Raw genomic sequence first — 20,516 nt, 5'->3', positions numbered from 1 at the left:
TTGGAAGCTCAGACTGTTGCCGTCGTGGCTCTGGGTACCACTGTTGAAAGGGACTTCCAGAGCGTCACTGCAGTCTGTTCTCCAACAGATCACCAGGATAGCTGAGGCGCCGCCCCGGCAGAGTGGCAGTGGTGCCATGGAAGAGGAACCTGTTGTCCTCTCTCAGGATGACAGCATTCCTGCTCCCACCCTTGCCACTACACCAGTGCCCTTGCTGTTCCCTGTCAACCAGCCAGCCCAGACTGCTGCAGCCCAGGCCAAGATGGTGCAGTCTGAAGCAGGGCTCTCTAGGCCCAGAGCTGCTCGAGGTCGTCCTCCAAGGCCATCTGCAGTCTCCTAAATTGTCAGCAGCCTTCCACCTTCCATGCTCCAGCCACTGGGGAAGGACCTCATAGGGGCATCAGGAAAGGTAAAGACACATGAAAGACAGGCACTAAAGGAATGCACAAGGGTGAATAGTTTCATTTTGTATGCATTATTTACGAGTGAATTGATAAATCAGGATTTGAATTAGCTTTTGGTGATAGTTTTCGTTTCTGTGGCGAACTGAGGGAGGGACCAATGTGTAATCATCAAGAGGACAATGTGATGGTCAGTTAGTGAGGAGAGGTAAGGAGTGTGGGACTGTTGTTGAATGGGGAGATGTAGTTGAGATTACTGATATTGTTCATGAATAATCTGATCACGTAGATCCCTGGCAGAAAGGGCCTGTCAACGTTGTAACTTCCCTTCCTCTTCCACCACTTCCTCCTTCTCCTCCTCCAGCTCATGCTCCTCGGGTTCTCGCCTGATAGACGGTGGCAAGGGCTATTCCCTCATAATGGCCAGGTTTTGCAGTGTACAGCATAATACCACAAATCTCGATTAGCACTCAGCTAAGTACTGCAGGGCTCCTCCAGAGCGGTCCAAGCAATGGAAGCGTTGCTTGAGGACGCCGATGGTGTGCTCTATAATGTTCCTTGTGCCAGAATGGCTCTAATTGTAGGCATGCTGTACACATGTGTGGGTTTCTGACTGGAGTCATGAGCAATGTCATGAGGGGATAACCCTTGTCGCCCAGTAACCAGCCTTTGACTTGCCGTGCTGGTTCAAATACAGGTGGAACAGAGAACTGCTGCAGAATGAAAGAATCATGACTGCTGCCAGAATAACGGGCATTGACCTGCATGATGCGCTGCGTGTGGTTGCACACCAGCTGCACATTGAGGAAGTGGAATGTCCGAGTTCAGATGAGGAGGCAAGGCAATGTGCTCCTCATCTGAACTCGGACATATTCATCAACAGAAAGATACCCTGCAACATGGGGAAAGCCTGCAATCCATTCAAAACCTCGTGCTCACTCCTCCTGCTTGTTTTTGGCAAGAGGAAATGAGATGGATGTGTTTCTCATCATATAGAGAGCCTTAGTGACTTCCCTTACGCTGCAGTGCACTGCAAACAGAGATGTTGCTTATATCTCCAGCAGCAGCCTGAAAAGAGCCAGAGGCATAAAAATTAAGAGCCACAGTCACAGGCAATGCTGTCCTTGCCCTACTTTGAGGCTGCAATTAACAGATTTCAGTTACAACCTCTTTCGTGAACTGAAGACTTTTGATGCACTGGTTGTCACTGAAGTTGAGGTAAGAGAATCGCTCCCTGAAGACCTTCCTTGGATATGGCCTTCTGCTGAGTGCCCTGCTCCTCCTCCTCTTCCTCCTCCCTCTTTTAGCAGCTTGTCCTGCTCTGCGTGGCCTCTCTTCATTCTCCCAGTCTTGTTCAATTCCCAGAGGAAGCCCTAGCAGGCCACCCATATCTGGAAGGAACTTTTTTCAGCATAATATTTTAAATGCCACTAAAAGTACTGCAAGACCAGCCAGACCACTCCCTGTAGAAATTTTAGCCAAGTATAGGAAACCTCCAAAAACATGAACAATTACACCAGCAGCCAGAAGAAATAATTCAGCAACTAACCTGTAAGTACTTCATGATCACTTTAAATAGCACTGGTGGGGAGTCCTTCATGCCGTCTAACGTTGTGTTCAGCTGTGCTAGGTTCAGACCTCGAAGTTGGCTGGAGTGTGGAGTCGCAAAATAGCAGCGATGCCTTCAAATCAGCGTTGCACACTGATTCGCGTCATCATCTCCCTGCTCTGTTGTTGGTGGTTGTTAGATACCAAGATGGCATCCAGCGCACTTCCCGTCGGAAGGGTGCGAGCGCATCTTGGACACATTTGCGAGTCTTAGGAGGCCACGTGGCACCTAAAAAATGGGTGCTACATAGCCCAAATTAACCCCCTAGGACTCTTAATAGTTTCATTCAGTTAGACACAAAAAACTACTTTCTTTTATGAAGAGTTTCTAAGTTAACTCTTCCTATCCCAGTGACTCAATTTTCCCATTTATTTAAGTGAGTAAAGTCTTCTTTGGTACAAGAATAGTTAATGAAGTAAAGTTTTGGGTGCTGTGAAATTTAGCAGGAACAATCCAGAGTCAAAAGGGCCATCTCCAAAGGTTCCAGCTGGCAGTATGCACCAGCTATAGTAGTCTGCCAATGATGCCATTAACAGGGCTGTAATATAAATAATGAACTCCAGACAGATTTAAAATATAAAATATCTGGAGACGCATGGAAAACTTGTTCCTAACATTTACTTTTCCCCCTTCCTTAGGTTGTTATGATCTGGAATGCACTGCCTGAAAGGGTGGTGGAAGCAGATTCAAAAATAACTTTCAAAAGGGAATTGGATAAACACTTGAAGGAGAAAAATTTGCAGGGCTATGGGGAAAGAGCAAAGAAATGGGACTAATTGGATAGTTCTTTCAAAGAGCCAGCACAGGCACGAAGGGCCATATGGCCTCCTTCTGTGCTGTATCATTCCATGATTCTACTTGATCACGACATTGCTGCAGGAGTTCCTTAGGGCAGTGTCTTAGCCCCAACCATCTTCAGCTGCTTCATCAATGACCTTCCCTCCATCATAAGGTCAGAAATGGGGATGTTCGCTGATGATTGCACAGTGTTCAGTTCCATTCGCAACCCTTCAGATAATGAAGCAGTCCATGCCCACATGCAACAAGATCTGGACAAAATCCAAGCTTGGGCTGATAAGTGGCAAGTAACATTTGCGCCAGACAATGACCATCTCCAACAAGAGAGAATCTAACCACCTCCCCTTGACATTCAATGGCATTACCATCACCAAATCCCCCACCATCAACATCCTGGGGGGTCACCATTGACCAGAAACTTAACTGGACCAGCCACATAAATACTGTGGCTACAAGAGCAGGTCAGAGGCTGGGTATTCTGCAGCGACTGACTCACCTCCTGACTCCCCAAAGCCTTTCCACCATCATCAAGGCACAAGTCAGGAGTGTGATGGAATATTCTCCACTTGCCTGGATGAGTGCAGCTTCAACAACACTCAAGAAGCTCAACACCATCCAGGACAAAGCAGCCGGCTTGATTGGCACCCCATCCACCACCCTAAACATTCACTCCCTCCACCATCGGTGCACTGTGGCTGCAGTGTGTACCATCCACAGGATGCACTGCAGCAACTCGCCAAGGCTTCTTCGACAGCACCTCCCAAACCCGCGACCTCTATCGCCTAGAAGGACGAGGGCAGCAGGCACATGGGAACAACACCACCTGCACATTCCTCTCCAAGTCACACACCATCCCGACTTGGAAATATATCGCCGTTCCTTCATTGTCGCTGGGTCAAAATCCTGGAACTCGCTACCTAACAGCACTATGGGAGAACCTTCACCACACTGACTGCAGCGGTTCAAGAAGGTGGCTCACCACCACCTTCTCAAGGGCAATTAGGGATAGGCAATAAATGCTGGCCTTGCCAGCAAAACCCACATCCCATGACGAATAAAAAAAAAGTCCTGTGCTACACACCATTTTGAAGTGAAATTGTTAAATGCAACATGCACCCAGGCTTTCAATTGCATTTTGTAGCCAACAGGCACAAGGTACATGAGAGCTGGTTGGGATTTTGCTTTCCTTTCCCCCCCACTAACGTCCCTTTGAAAAAGAAATTAACTCCTTCTCAGTATTGCCACTAGGATTTCAGTGAAGCGTAATGGGGAGAGTGTAAGGCTTTAAGGTAATTGGTAAAAGAAACAGAGGTGAGATGAGGAAAATTTGTTTTATGCAGTGAGTTGTTATGATCTGGAATGCATTGCCTAAAAGGGTGGTGGAAGCAGATTCAAAATTAACGTTCAAAAGGGAATTGGATAAACACGTGAAGGAGAAAAATTTGCAGGGCTATGGGAAAAGAGCAGGGAAATGGGACTAATTGGATAGCTCTTTCAAAGAGTCAGCACAGGCACGATGGGCCATATGGCCTCCTTCTGTGCTGTATCATTCTATGATTCTACTTGTCCATTTGAACTGTGGAGAAATATCCAGTAGTACAATCATAGATTCTGTTCTTCCAAATTTGGGTTGTATTGGGTGGAAGTCTTTTGAGCTATATAATGTGAGGATGGTTACAGGTTGTTACTGTTATTGGTAATGGTGGGAACAATTTGAGTTGATGAATTAAGAGTAACAAAAAGCGCATCATACATCATTAAAGCCTTACGTATTGGTCTTCCTGTAACGTTTTGGTATCAGTATGGTAAATGTGTCTAGCAATAAGCGTAGTCTATTGGAGAATTCTCTAATAGCACAGCTATGATAAGAAACTGACCACATGAGCAATTGAAGGAGTAAATCCCTGGCTTACCAGTTCAGGAAGGATGTCACCATGCTCCAGTTTGTAAATTTAAAGCACAAAGTATAATTATAATGAGACCAGAACCACCATTGACCAGAAGCCTAATTAAACTAGCCAATGCCACGGCTACAAGAGCAGGGCAGAGGGTGGGTATTCTGTGACGAGTAGCTCACCTGTTGGCTGCTTATTGCCACTCAACTAATTACAAAACTCAAGTTAGGGGTGTGATGCAATACTTGCCTGAATGGGTGCAGCCACAACAACACTGAAGAAGCTCAACACCATCCAGGACAAAGCAATCTGCTCAATTGGCACCCTAGCCACTGAACTCAATATCCACCTCCTCCACTACTTGCGCACTGTGGCTGCAGTATGTGCTATCTGTGGGATGCACAGCAGTAACGGGCCCAGCTTACTTCGACAGCACCTCCCAGCTGCACAACAGTAGTCACTGAGAAGGACAAAATAATGTCATGGGAGTACCATCAGCTCCAAGTCCCCACCATCCTGACTTGGACATATATCATCATTCTTCCATCATCACCTAGTCAAAAATCTTGGAATTACCTACCTAACACCATAATGGGAGCAGTATCATCACAAGGACTGCAGTGGTTCAAGGAAAAGGTCCACCACCAAATTCTCAGGGCATCCAGGAATGGGTAATAAATGCCAGCATCGTCCACATCCTAAAAATAAATTTAATAAAAACTATTCCTTTACGACTACAGTCACTATTCTGATTAACATTTCTGAGCTAGTGCATGAAATCGAAATACCTAAATAATTTAGCTCCATAGAGCAGTCAATGGTTAATTATTCCATATTGCCTTTATATGCTATCCTGCACCTAATATTTATGCTGCACAAAGACTTACTGAAGAAAATCATACAATAGTATTAAAATAATGTTGTGAACTTCATCACAACTGAAGATTTTTCACCATAGTAGCCAGACACATCTGCAGAAGAGGTGGACCTATGTGACAAAAATGGGAAGTTTAAAATAATCCAGATTAAAACTAGCATAAAAAGATTTGAAACGGAAGTAAATAACAGAATGTAAACCAACTCATGGAATTGCTATGTTCAAAGAGGATTCATTATTAGATTACTGTGGTATGATAAGAAAGAGAGAGAAAAACGCAGCTTTGGTTTGCTTGTGTCACTGCATATTTCAACCCTGAAAATGCCCCTCCCCATTTTTCCTTTTGATTTTCAGCATCCAATGTGCTCACTTAAATAAATCTAAACACAGTAGTATATTCCAAACAAGGAACAAACAAGTTCCCATGAAGCCTTGCACACTTATAGTTGTGCATGTGTCAGGAAATTAACTCTTATGAATAACAAATTGCATAGACTAGGCTTGTATTCCCTTGAGTATTGAAGGTTATGGGGTGATCCAATTTAGGTGTTAAGATGATTAAAGGAATTGATAGGGTAGATTGAGATAAACTATTTTCTCTGGTGGGAGAGTCCAGAGCAAGGGGGGCATAACCTTAAAATTAGAGCTAGGTCGTTTAGGGGTGATGTCAGAAAGCACTTCCTCACACTAAGGACAGTGGAAATCTGGAACACTCTTCCCCCAAAAAGCTGCTGAGGCTAGGCCAATTGAAAATTTAAAAACTGAGATTGATAGTTTTTTTTATTAGGCATGGGTATTGAGGGCTACGGACCCAAGGCGGGTAGATGGAGTTTAAAATAATGATCAGCCATTATCTAATTGAATGGTGGAACAGGCTCGAAGGGCTGAATGGTCTACTCCTATTACTATGTAACAGAAGCTTCCCATAATGGCTAAAAATACTTTCCAAAGTATTAGACAATCCAGCTTCAAAAACAGCCATATTTCCTCACTTGTATTGTAGATCACCTGAAATGTCAATCAATAAACAGCAAATATTTAATTTGTATACAAGCAACTGTGCGTTAAAATGAAAAAGAAATACTTTGTACATCATCAGTACAAAGAAAATGCCTTTGAGACAGTGGAACAAACACAAAATGCCTGGAATTAAACAGCAGGCCAGTCAGCATCTGAAGACAGGGGACACCCAAAAAATTGACCTTTCTTACCCTTTCGGATGCTGACTCACTTGCTGTGCATTTCGATCATTTTCTACTTCTACTTCAGATTTGCGTTTGTGGTTTTTCTTTTTCTCTTGAGCAGCAGGATACCTGGCTTATTAGCTTGTGGTTGCCTCATTAAGGAGTTATTGGATCTTCCTCATGAGCAGGCTAAATTGAATATTCAACTGTTTACTAAAATAGTTTGCTAAAGCTAAGCAGAATCTTGACTTCATGCCAATTACAAAATAATCTGAAGTGTTAAATGCTGTAAAGCAGGAATGGCTGCAGCAAAGCAAAATAATTCAAGCATCACAGCTTAATCCTCTTCTATACAATTCAGCCATTTTCTGGATTTGTTTTAATCGAGCCAGCTGAATTGTGCAAAATAAAATTCCAATGGATCAAACAATCGGTGCTAGAAAAATAACACAGTCACATTGGCTATTAGTCGACTTTGCTTAAGATTTTAGACCAGGATACATCTAGTGTGTTGGATATTTTCTGCTGGATGCTTTTAAAAAAATACACCACATAAACCTCTCTTCCCGAGTCATACATGCAGCACTGGTTGTATAGAAATGCAAAAGGGGATATGAAATATTCCTCTCCCAATCCAAAGGACAAATTTTAGGCCATCATAAATTAAGCATCTAAACTTCTCACGTGAGCAGGTCCTGAAATAATGCTGTCCTTCAGGCACCAGTAAAAACAAGTATTGTACTGATGCCTGAAGTGTGGCACTGTTTTGGGTGTTACATAGCAACATAAGAGTAGATTAATCAGCCCCTTGAACCCGTTCCACCATTCAATTAGATCATGGCTGATCTGTACCTTAGCTTCATTCACCCGTTTTTGATCCATATCCTTGATACCCTTACCTAACAAAAATCCATCAATCACAGTCTTGAAAATTTCAACTGACCCCACATCCACAGCCTTTTCGGAAAGTCCGTCCCAGATTTCGACTACCCTTTGTGAAAAAGTGCTTACTGATTTCACTCCTAAAAACGCATAGTTCTAATTTTATTATGCCCCCTTGTTCTAGATTCCCCCACCAGAGGAAATAGTTTCTCAGTATCTACCGTATCTGATCCCTTTATCATTTTAAGGATCTCAATTAGATCACACCTCTACCTTCTAAACTCAAGAATATACAAGCCAAGTTTGTGTAACCCGTCATCGTAATTTAAACCTTTAAGCCCTGGTATCATTCCGGTGAATCTGCGCCCCAAGGCCAATATATATTTCCTGAGGTTCGGTGCCCAAGACTGAGTGCAGTACTCCAGATGGGATCTGACTAAGTCTCTGTATAACTGAAGCATCACTTCCTCACTTTTGTATTCCAACTCCCTTGAGACAAAGGCCAACATTCCATTAGCCTTTTCGATTACTTTTTGTACCTATACACGAGCTTTTAGTGATTTGTGTACATGGACACCTGAATACCTTTGCTCCTCCACAGCTCCTAGTCTCTCAACACTAAATAGTTCCATTTGTCTTTCTCCGGTCCAAAGTGGATGGCCTCACACTTCCCCATGTCGAACTCCATCAGCCATTGCTTTGCCACTCACTTAGTCTGTCTATGGCCCTTTGTAACTCCCTGTTGCCATCTACACAAAATTACTATGCTGAGTTCTCTCCTGGGCCAGTGGGTGAAGTATTTTAGGCTCCAGATATGCTACGTCAATGTGAAGTGCATCAACACAAAAAAGTGGCAGTGAAACTCAGGATTTAGGTTGGTGGTCTAATTTAACTTGCACTAAAGTGAGAACCAGGAAGGTAGAGAGTGAAAGTAGGTAGAAAGTGAGAATCAGCAGGTAATCTTACACTTTGCATGAGATGTAGTATAACTTCAGCCCCACGAGAAACCAAATTTAAAATGTGGTTCAGTGGACCACAAACTTTTAAAACTTTATATGGAATCTTTTTAATGATGATAGGAAAGAAATGAATGCTCCGGCCTGCTTATAACACTAAAAAATAACTACGTGGACACAAAGCTCTGCACATCCATGAACACAGCTCTCTCTTGGGTGAGAAGAGTGTGGTGTGCAGCAAGCAATGTAACTCAGGTCCATCTACATTGCACTACATAGATGCCGTTCTCAGACTGGTATCTGTAGAATCATAGCAGTCACAACATGTCACTGGGACCAGAAATTATAAAAGAACTGCAAAAGTTGAAGTCTAAAAGCTATAGTCCAATAAACCAGTGGACAACACATGCTAAATTACTGTTTTTTTTAAGTACCAGATATTTTGATCACAGCTGCGAAGAGGATTTGTCATTATTCATCACTACCCTCTGTTGGCTGAAACTAAGTACTGCAACAGTGTGGCACTGAATAGCCCTGTACAGTTCAATGAGATCAGTTTTTTTTCATTAGGTTACAAAACACGTAAAGTCACAGACAACTAGAACCGATGTATCATGAATCTGGCTCTGGTGACTGCAGGTAGCATAAGAAACATTGAGAAATTATACTGATAGCAATATTTACTGTATTGTATTGCAATAAATATATTGTAAAAACAACAGAGTAGTAATAATAGGGGACTTCATTTATCCTAATATAGACTGGGGAATTCCTGAAATGTGTACAGAAGAACTTTCTTGATCAGTATGTTTCCTGTCCAACAAGGAAGGAAGCAGTGCTGGATCTAGTTCTGGGAAATGAATTGGGGCAAGTGGAGCATTTTTCAGTGGGAGAGCATTTGGGAAACAGTGATCACAATATCATTAGGTTTAGAGTAGTTATGGAAAGGGACAAGGAAAAAAAAAATCAACGGTGAAGTTACTCAACTGGAAGAGGGCTAATTTCAGTGAGTTGAAAAGGGATCTGATCCAGGTAAATTGGAAAAAAGATTGGCAGGGATAACAGTAATTGAACAATGGGAGGTTTTCAAGGAGAATACAGTTCGGGTACAGACTAAACACATTCCTATGAGGGGGAAAGGAAGAGCATCCAAAGCCAGAGCTCCCCAGATGATTAAAGATATTGAGATTAATATGAAACAGAAAAAGGAGGCTTATGATAAATGTCAGGTTCAAAATACAGTAATCAAGCAGAATGCAGAAAGTGCAGAGAACTGAAAAAGGAAATAAGAGGGGCAAAGAGAGTGTACGAGAAAAGATTAGCGGGTAACATAAAAGGGAACACTAAAGTGTTTTATGAACATATAAAGTAAAAGGGTAGTCAAAGGAAGGGTGGGGCTGATTAGGGACCAAAAAGAAAATAATCTGTGGATGCAGAGGTACATCTGTCTTCACAAAAAATGAGGATGCTGCCAGTGTCACAGTAAAAGGAGGAAGGGGTAGAGAAATTGGATAGGATAAAAATAGATAAAGAGGAGGTACTCAAATGCAACGTTCTAAGCAGAAAAGTCACCCAGTCCGAACGGAATGCATCCTGGGTTGCTGAGGGAATTAAGAGTGGCTCCGGCCACAATCTTTCAAAACTCCTTCTATATGAGAGTGGTGTAACATTTGCAACTGGAGGATTGCAAATGTTACACCCCTGTTCAAAAAAGTGGAGGGGGATAAACCTGGTAACTACAGGCCAGTTAGCCCAACATCGGTGGTGGAGAGACTTCTCAGACACTATGGGCTCGATGTTACCAGGGCTGCGGGTTTGCGGCGGGGGGGGGGGGGGGGGTGCTATTGGGCGCGTGGGTAACGCGCCCGGCGAAATCAGTCTGCCCCCCTGCACGATCGCAGCCTAATTGGAGCCACTTACCTGGTCTTCCGGGTTCCCCACTGCTGATCTGCGCGGCGGGCGGACTGCGCATGCGCAGTAAGCTGTGTCAGCTGGAGAAGCTCTATTTAAAGGGGCAGTCCTCCACTGACAGATGCTGCAAGAACTAACAAAAATTACAGCATGGAGCAGCCCAGGGGGAAGGCTACTCCCAGTTTAATGATGCCTCACTCCAGGTATCATTAGATGGGGTGAGGAGGAGGGGGAGGACAGAGATCTTCCCCCCGGCGGGAGGGAGGAAGCGGCCTGCCTCAGCCACCAGGAAGGCCTGGCTCGAGGTGGCAGAGGAGGTCACCTGCACCACCAACATATCGCCCACCTGCATACAGTGCAGGAGGCGCTCCAATGACCTCAGTAGGTCAGCCAAAGTGAGTACACTTACTCATTCCCCTACACTCCGTCTGCCACATCACCGCCCCCACCCCACATCTCCTTCTGCACTGCCAATACTACTCTGTCACGTCACCCCTCACACCCACTCAAACCTCATCCTCATCTTACCTGCACCTACTCACCTCGCCAGTACTCATCCCGCCACTACCACTCAACCCAATCCTCATACAATCTCATGGCTCTATCTCATACTCACCCTCTCGTGCATCTCTTTCACAGTCAGCCTCACTCAACCTGCCACTACCTGTGCTGCAGCCACAGGGCATGCATCACATATGTGCAGTAGGCAGCGTAAGGCAAATGTGTCGTGAGCATGAAGGGGATGCACAAGGGTGTTTGAGGGTTTGTCATGGTTGTTACTTATATTGAATTTCTGACCAACTCACATTACATATTATATTGGCAACACTACTGCCATGTCTTTGCGAATCTTGTCTGGTTTGTGCAATAATGCCCTTTCCTGAGGATCACTATGAAGACCCACAACTCATGCCACCATTGTGTCACTGCAGAGTGGGTGTAGGTGTATTTGCAGGGCTCTTTTGTGCAGACGGCTGAGAGACGTCGGCGATGTCCCCGGTGGCACCCTGGAAGGATGCGGAGGAGAAGTTGTTGAGGGCAGTGGTGACTTTGACAGCGACAGGTAAGAAGATGGTGCTTGGGCCAGTCGGGAGCAGCTCGGCATGAAGGAGGCTGCAGATGTCCACGACTACATGTCGAGTGACTCTGAGCCTCCGTGTGCACTGCTGCTCAGAGAGGTCCAGGAAGCTGAGCCTCGGTCTGTGGACCCTGTGGCAAGGGTAGTGCCCCCTGAGACGCATCTCTCTTTGCGGTTGCCCTCCCTCCTGCTGTGCAGGTGGATGTGTCACAGCACTGTGTTGTGGAGCTCCACGTGTCAGAGGTGGAAGGCTTGGCCAGCGAGGCTGGTGATGCTGTTCGCCCTCCGAGGAGGTCATGACTGCAGCTACGGCGGCCCCCATCTGGAAGATGTACATCTGAGGGGGTCCACAAGGTAGGTACATGTCTCTGGACCCCGGGGTAAGTGTGCAAGTTGGTGAATTTGATTGTCAGGAGGAGGGTGGTGGAGGCCAAAATTTGTAACAAGTGACAGAGTGGCCTCCTGCAATGAGTGAGGGTCTCCCCCCCCCCACCACCTGTCAAGTGGACCTTTGCAGCTGCCACAGGCTGATGGCTGCAACACGTCCATTTCAACTGGGAGTGTTTCCCCCAGTATGGGAAACAGTCCCAGTTGTTTCTAAAATCCCACCCCTCCTGACATATTCCCTTAATCAGGTCTGTTAATGACCTGAAATACCTAGGTAAATAGCCTCAAGTGGCACCCCGCTGGCTTTAATTGCCTGCGGGAGTCCCACATGTGGGGGCTGCACGCGCACGTCGGCGCGTCTGTGGGGAACCCGGAAGTGGGCGGGTTGGAGCCGGGCTCCCGACCCGCTCCGGGATTCCCCGATTTTCGGAGCCCCCCCCCCGCCAGGAATGCACCCGATAGCGGGTGCTAAAATGGAGGCCTATAATCCAGGACAAATTTAATTGTCCTTTGTAAAAACATGGATTAATAAATGACATGGATTTGTTAAAGGCAAATTGTGTCTCACAAACTTGATTAAGTTCTTTGATGAAGTAACTGAGACAATTGATGAGCGGGTTGATGAGGGTAGTGCGGTTGACTTTGTTTAAATGGACTTTCAAAAGGTGTGTGGTGAAGTGCCACGTAATAGACTTGTTAGTGTGGATACAAAATTGGCTAAGAGACAAAAAGCAGATAGTAGTGGTGAACGATTGTTTTTCAGACTGGAGGGAAATATACAGTGGCGGCCCCCAGGGGTCAGTATTAAGACCACTGCTTTTTTTTTAATATATATTAATTACCTGGACTTGGATATAATGGTCATAATTTCAAAGTTTTCAGATGACACAAAACTTGGAAATGTAGTAAACAGTGAGGATAGCAGCAGATTTCAGGAGGACATAGACAGACTGGTGAAATGGGCAGGCATATGGCAGATGAAAATTAATGCAGAAGTATGAAGTGATACATTTTGGAAGGATGAATGAGAAGCAATATAAACTAAATGGCACAATTTAAAGGGGGTGTAAGACTTACCACGCCATTAAATGGGTACTTACATCAGAATGGGCAAGCCCTAACTTTTTCTGGCGAGTTTAGTCTGTATATACAGCATCAGTGCAAGAACTTCATGCTGTTCCATTCATTTGAACGGGGAGCCAGCCGGCAAGATGCAGCTGTCGTGAAGCTTACGGAGGAGCAATGTATCTCGTTCCGCAACTTCCAGATTCCCGCGTTTAACTGCATATGTGCAGTCACCGGAAGTTACTGACCGGTTTGCATAGAAACAAAGGTGAGCACTGTTAGCTTCGCCCTTACTTTCACAGCAAAATCTGGCCCAATATGTTACATTTTAAGCACTGAAAGCAACAAATCTGTGTTCAATGATTCCGTCAGTCTGTCTCTCAGACTGCACGTTGGTCACACTGTTATTAACAAAGAGAATGCAGGCCCTTTTAATGATATCCACCAGGACACTGTGAAAATGGAACATCGCCATGCACACTTCCCTGAAGGATTTCTGCAAAGATGCTGCAGTAAGACAAACATTCATTGATAATGACCTGTTGTTTCTGCCCTTTGAGCATTTAAACTACATCAGAAATGAATGAACTCCTTCCTTCTCCAGTAAATGCATTTTTACAGGTAGTTATTAAAATTCTGAAAAGTAATTAAAAGACACTGAGAACATAAACATACAAATGTAATCAGAAAAGGTGCCAGTATAAATTTTATTGAGCTTTGCTTTGACTTTTAAAATGAATATGGAAATGTAAAATGTCACCATGATTCCCATCAAATTGTGGGATTAAAATGAGGGATTACAGAATGTTTTCCCCAATGTTACCGTTACTCTCCATTCAGTGCTGAATATCACAACAACAACGTGCATTTACATAGTGCCTTTAACGTAGTAAAACGAATCAAGGCACTTCACAGGAGCATTGTCAAACAAAATTTGACACCAAGCCACATAAGGAGATATTAGAACGGGTAACTAAAAACTTGGTGAAAAAGGTAGGTTTTAAGGAGCATCTTAAAAGGAGAAGCTTCTGATGTCTTAAAAAGCATATCTGAAAATGTGTACGTCTAAAAGACTTTGAAGATGAATCAATCGTGAATGAACAGAATTCCAAAAAAAGTTCTCATGCCGAAAATATAATGCAGGATCAAAATGCTATAAAATACTTCTATGCCAAAAAATACATTCCCCCCCCCCCCTAAAAACCACTGCATTTAGACAAATAATAAACTCTCAAAGTAGTAATTTATATGGTCTTAAACATTCTAACCACATGTTTATTTTAAGGCAAGAACCCCTGGAACTTTTCAAAAAAAAGCAAGTCCTATTTGCACTTTTAGATGTAAAATTGAGGCTTGCAATACATGCAAAGCTGGGAAAACTGATGGTCAAGCATCCTTATGAGACAATGATTTAATCCCCCGAGATTCAGAGGCATCCGCTCTGCTGGACCACCAGTAAGTTACTGAGCTGAGCACCTAAGGCCGCATAGTCCAAAGCACATCAAAACATTGATCTGTTCATTTCAATTATGTGGCCAGGTCAGTCTTTGGAGTTCAATCATTTTTTTTTACAATGTAGACTCCCACCTCCAGAAATGTAAAGAACAAAACAAAACCTCAATCTTGTGCAGCATACCCGTCCACTGCACACCCCTTATAGCTGAGAACAAAATCTGGCATTAAAATATTAAAAGCAATGTGAGCTCTTCATGGAGGGCATTGCAACAAAATAGCATTTGGAACATCCAGAGAGACATTCTTTTGAAGACATTAATTCCATCAAAAAGACCTCAAGGCTCAACTGCACAACTTTACCAAGGGTATTTTGTATTCTGCATATTATTACTACATAATTAGTTTATTAAATTCAGTCAGTGCAGGGTTATAAATCAACAAACGATAACTGGTAAGACATGTGCACCCAAACAATTTCAAAATAGAAGATAACATGACTCTAATACTAAAGTAGGAGGCTTGTCATGACACACCCACAGTATTGCTTGTCTAACACTGCAAATAGGGATGCTTCTCATCCAGACAGACATTCACCAAAAAACTTCAAAAGGACGATGTAAAAGGCTGCATTATAAATAGTACTGAAGAATTCAAAACAGGGCAGAATAGCTTCAAGTCATCAAGCTGAACAGTAACTGTAATCAACCCAAGAGAAATTGGGGAGGAGGTTCTGCCAGCCAGTATCTTTCTGCGCTGGGGACACCAGTCTCTACTGAGACACGCGGAGAGAGGATACAAAATAGGAAATGGAGCAATACCAAACAATACCAAGCTTATCCTGGAGCTAAGAAAGATGCAACAATTCATACAATATGAATAAAGTATGTTTTTTTCATCAGGTATGGGAACAATGTTTAAATAAAAATCATCGTTTCATGTGGGTTACAACCATGAAAGGGCACTTTAATACTCACATTAAGCCAGATGGGCTCAGTGTCTTCTCAAATGCCATTTCAAAGTGAAAGATTAAAATACACATGTCATTTTATTACCAAATATTACTACTTCCATGAATCATGGAGATGGCTGTGAATACTTACCCCAAGACAAAAAAATTGTATTAGCGAATTTACCAACAGGCGCTGTACAGAAAGATGTTCTTGTGACTTCAGTCCCATGCTACAAGACAATGGTGTAAAATGCTTGAATATGATAGATTTACAGAGCAGCTTGGGAGGGGCAAGTAACGTCAGGCATAATGTTGTATAATATAATAGGTCTCAGTCACACTACTGCCCAATAAAATTTGTCAAAACACTTATAGAAAATCATTTTTACAAACAGCATTAATTGGTGAAATCCAGTTTCTTTGATGCCACCATCTCAACTATACTTTTCTACAAAACCATAGAGTCATAGAATCTTATAGCACAGAAGGAAGCCATTCGGGTCCTCTTTGAAAGAGCTGTCCAATTTAATCCCACACCCCAGCTTTTGCCCATAACCCTGCAAATTAGTCCTCTTCAAGTACATGTCCAATTGCCTTTTGAAATTTCCTATGGAATCTGCTTCCACCAGCTTTTCAGGTACTGCATTCCAGATCTTAACAACCCTCTCTGTGAAAAATTTCTCATTTCCCCTCTAGTTCTTTAGCCATTAATTTTAAATCTATGAGCTCTAGTTACCGACACACTTGCTAGAGGAAACAGTTTCTCCCTACTTGCTCTATAAAAACCCCATATCATTTTGAATGCTTCTATTAGGTCTCCCCTTAACCATCTCTGCTCTAAGGAGAACAACCCCAGCTTCTCTAGTCTCTCCGCATAACTGAAATCCCTCATCTCTGGTATCATCCTGATAAACATCCTCTGTACCCTCCTTCCTAAAGTGTGATGCCCAGAACTGTACACAATACTCCTGTTGAAGCCGAACTTTGTTTTTGTATTCATTGCCCCTATTTACAAAGCCATATGCTTTCTTAGCCGTCTTATCAACTTGCCCTGCCACCTTCAAAGATTTATGAATATGCATCTCCAGGTCCCTCTGCTCTTGCATCCCCCTCAAAATAGTACTGTTTACATTATATTGCATCTCCATGTTGATCCTCCCAAAATGCATTACTTCTCACTTATCCGCATTAAATTGCATCTGCCATGTCACTGCCCATTTCACCAGTCTGTCTATGTCCTCCTGAAGTCTGCTACTTTTATGCTCACCAGTTACTACGTTGCCAAGTTTTGTATAATTCGCATACTTCGAAATTGTACTCCCTATTTAACTTTTTTTGCTACTAAAGATATCTTCATCATGTGTGCACTGCCCTACTAAAACCAGTGATAGGTTAGTGCTACAACTGAGGTCATACCCCAGTGCAAAGCTAAATGCAGCCCTGCCCATTATACAGCACAGATAATAATAATCTGAAAACAATGTAAAACACATGCTCACCACGCCTGGAAAAATCTTTTGGAGTTTCTCCACAGCAGCTAGTGCTTTAGGTTTCCCGCCTCCAAGACAATCTTCAAATTCATACAATGACTGGCGCACTGGGTTAGAGTAGGACACCTTGGCGTTGTCCACAAAGGTGATCTGCCTTACTCCCCAACCCTAAAAAAATGAAGGACAAGTTATTTCAAAAGCAACTTATTCTAATCATTAACTGTTACTCACTATGAGATTTCTTCCTCTAGGAACTGAAACATCATTGGGGCAAGGTGAGAAACAGTAATTAAAGTGGGAGGAGGCTCGTGTGGAATGGCCTTTTTCTGTGCTGTAGTAAGGGTGGGGGGGGGGGGTGGGAGATGAGGAGAAATTTTTTTAACGCAGAGAGCTGTTATGAGCTGGAATGAACTGCCTGAAAGGGTGGTGTAAACAAAATCAATAGTAACTTTCATAAGGGAATTGGATATATACTTCAAGAGGAAAAATTTGTAGGGCTTTGGGACAAGAGCAGGGGAGAGGGACTAATTGGATAGCTCTTTCAAAGAGCCGGCATAGGCACGATGGGCTTAATGGCCTCCTTCTGTGCTGTAAGATTCTATAAGGGCAGACTATTTTCTGGATCCATGTGCTACCTGCACTAAAGCTGCATGGTATAAGAAAGATTTTCAGATTTAAAACTCCAACATGCATTCAGAAGATGAAAAATTATTTTTATTTTTAAAGAAATATGTAGAGCACAGCAGGGATGCCAAGTTATAAGATTTATGTCAACTGAGACAAATCTCTTTGGTACAGATTACAGAATATGCAACAGTTGATACCAGATAAATGCATATATCATCCAAACATATAAATGTATTGAACCAAAATTACTTTGAATTAATTTCCATTCCTAGAATTCCTCCATCATGTATCTTTTTAAATACAAAGCATATTGATATATGCTGCCCGACAGTAGTCAAATTTTACACATTGATAACTCATGAAAGATTACAGTATATAAATTAAAATAAGCTTTTTTTCGTGAATGATTTCATGGGCTGAAATAGAATTACAATTTTAAAAATAATTTATCCACAGAGATCCTGATCCAAGAAAAAATTTCTTTCCAGGCTAAATAATTTAATTTCAACTTGTAATTGCAATAATACAGTTTATGATGAATCATTCGCAACCTCTCAGATAATGAAGCAGTCTGTGCCCGCATCCAGCAAGACCTGGACAACATCCAGGCTTGGGCTGATAAGTGGCAAGTAACTTTCGCGCCAGACAAATGCCAGGCAATGACCATCTCCAACAAGAGGGAGTGCAACCACCTCCCCTTGACATTCAACGGCATTACCATCACCGAATCCTCCACCATCAACATCCTGGGGGTCACCATTGACCAGAAACTTAACTGGACCAGCCATATAAATACTGTGGCTACAAGAGCAGGTCAGAGGTTGGGTATTCTGCAGCGAGTGACTCACCTCCTGAATCCCCAAAGCCTTTCCACCATCTACAAGGCACAAGTCAGGAGTGTGATGGAATACTCTCCACTTGCCTGGATGAGTGCAGCTCCAACAACACTCAAGAAGCTTGACACCATCCAGGACAAAGCAGCCCGCTTGATTGGCACCCCATCCACCACCCTAAACATTCACTCCCTTCACCACCGGCGCACTGTGGCTGCAGTGTGTACCATCCACAGGATGCACGACAGCAACTTGTCAAGGCTTCTTCGACAGCACCTCCCAAATCCACGACCTCTACCACCTAGAAGGATAAGGGCAGCAGGCACATGGGAACACCACCACCTGCACGTTCCCCTCCAAGTCACACACCATCCCAACTTGGAAATATATCGCCGTTCCTTCATCGTCGCTGGGTCAAAATCCTGGAACTCCCTTCCTAACAGCATTGTGGGAGAACCTTCACCACACAGACGATAGCGGTTCAAGAAGGCGGCTCACCACCACCTTCTCAAGGGCAATTAGGGATGGGCAATAAATGCTGGCCTTGCCAGCAACGCCCACATCCCATGAATGAATACAAAAAATAAATAGATCCTCCCACAGTCCCCTTAAAAAAATGTAAACAGGCAGAAAAAAAAATCCTTACCATGAGGGTTCGTGCTACATTGCAGCCTAGCGTACCAGCCCCAAGCAACAAGCACCGTGTTGTCACAACATTCTCCAGGTCAAGCGTTGGTACCAGACGCCAACGCATTAATTTAAGATTGAGATCAACTGATGACTCAGCCAGTCTTCAATAGAAGAGAAAAACAATAATATATCTGCTGAATTTAGAAAAAAAATCTTACTGAAACATTGCATCCTACTGCTTATTTACAGTCTACAGAAAAGCATATTTCTACCTTTTTTAAAAAAAAACATGCACACCAAGAATGGATTTTTAAAAAAATGTAATTTGTTCATGGGTAGCCTATCATTTATCATGACATCCAGCCTGACAAAAAAAAAATCAGCCAAAAATTGAATAAAAGCACTCCAAGAAACTCCAAATTGTACAAATTAGCAAGAGGCAAGAGTGCATTTTGAGGATCTAAAAAGGGTTAAACAATATTTTCAGGTTGATCAGTCTCATGGCATATGCATCACCTGAATTCGTTTGATGTATTATCACTTTATAACTTTTTAGACTAATCCTTTGCTACTTTACATGAGGATTTTTGGTTAACACCTAAATCCTGAACATTGCTAATATCAGGAATTAGACTGGATAAAAGATACTAATTTACCTCTTAGGATCCATACATTCACTGAGATTGACCATCTTTGGACCCAGGCTTCCTTTCTGGTTTTTCTCCCAACCGACACATTTTGGACAATCTGTAAATTCATTTTTAAGTAGTTAGGATTGCTTATCACCCACAATACCAAAACATTTAAACATCTAAACTAAAAACAATGGTGAAAATGCACAGCATGTTAATCAGCATTTGACGAAAGACAGATTAACATTTTGGGGGACCTCCATCCAAATAGTTCAGAGAAGTGGTCCCATCTAAGTGGCCGATCTCTTTGTCTTTCAGATGCTGATCAAACTACAGTGCACTTCCAGCATTTTCCTTTTTTACTTCAGAGGTCCAACATTCACTTTTCTTCTCTCTTCCAAACAGCTTAGCTTTATTCCATGAAAGAAACGCTATTTTTTGAACTGATTTAGGAGAAACAAATTCCAGTCGAAGTGTTTAACAATTCCTAAATTTAGATGGCTTAAACTTCTGCATTTCAACCCAGTATAATTCCTGTGACCACAGGAACCTGAAAGTACTTTGGTGCATTAAGTATTCTTGGTTAATTATAAAAAATAGTTCTTTCTTTCAATGGAATACAAAAATCTATCTTATTGTGTAAATATGTTCTAAAAGGTGTATTTTCAACCTTTGTGGACTGATTCTGTTTTTGCCTGTAAGTACTGTACTCTCAGTTTCTTGCTGTGCATCAATGTATTATTCAACCTGTCAATAAATTCGACTATTAGCTTTAGCCTCGACACATTGGCCTGACAAGGTGGCATTTTGCACCATCCAAAAAGAGTCTGGGAACATGATTGACATCCCACATAATC

General features: G+C 42.8%; 1 protein-coding gene across 2 annotated transcripts in view; it reads right to left on the bottom strand.

Annotated features, from left to right (window-relative positions):
* atg7 (ATG7 autophagy related 7 homolog (S. cerevisiae)) overlaps positions 1–20,516 on the bottom strand; it is a 137,554-nt gene that overhangs the window by 92,678 nt on the left and 24,360 nt on the right. For both annotated transcript variants that reach the window (XM_067998650.1, XM_067998651.1), the window contains exons 9-11: positions 19,684–19,774; positions 19,044–19,188; positions 16,947–17,105 (exon numbers count right to left, since the gene is read on the bottom strand). In XM_067998650.1, coding sequence (XP_067854751.1) covers positions 16,947–17,105; positions 19,044–19,188; positions 19,684–19,774 — 395 coding nt within the window. The remainder of the gene's footprint in view (positions 1–16,946; positions 17,106–19,043; positions 19,189–19,683; positions 19,775–20,516) is intronic.

Source organism: Heptranchias perlo, chromosome 17 (genome assembly GCF_035084215.1).
Source record: "Heptranchias perlo isolate sHepPer1 chromosome 17, sHepPer1.hap1, whole genome shotgun sequence".
Lineage (NCBI taxonomy): Eukaryota > Metazoa > Chordata > Chondrichthyes > Hexanchiformes > Hexanchidae > Heptranchias > Heptranchias perlo.
Note: the sequence above shows the minus strand (reverse complement) of the source record. Positions and strands in the feature narration are given on the sequence as shown.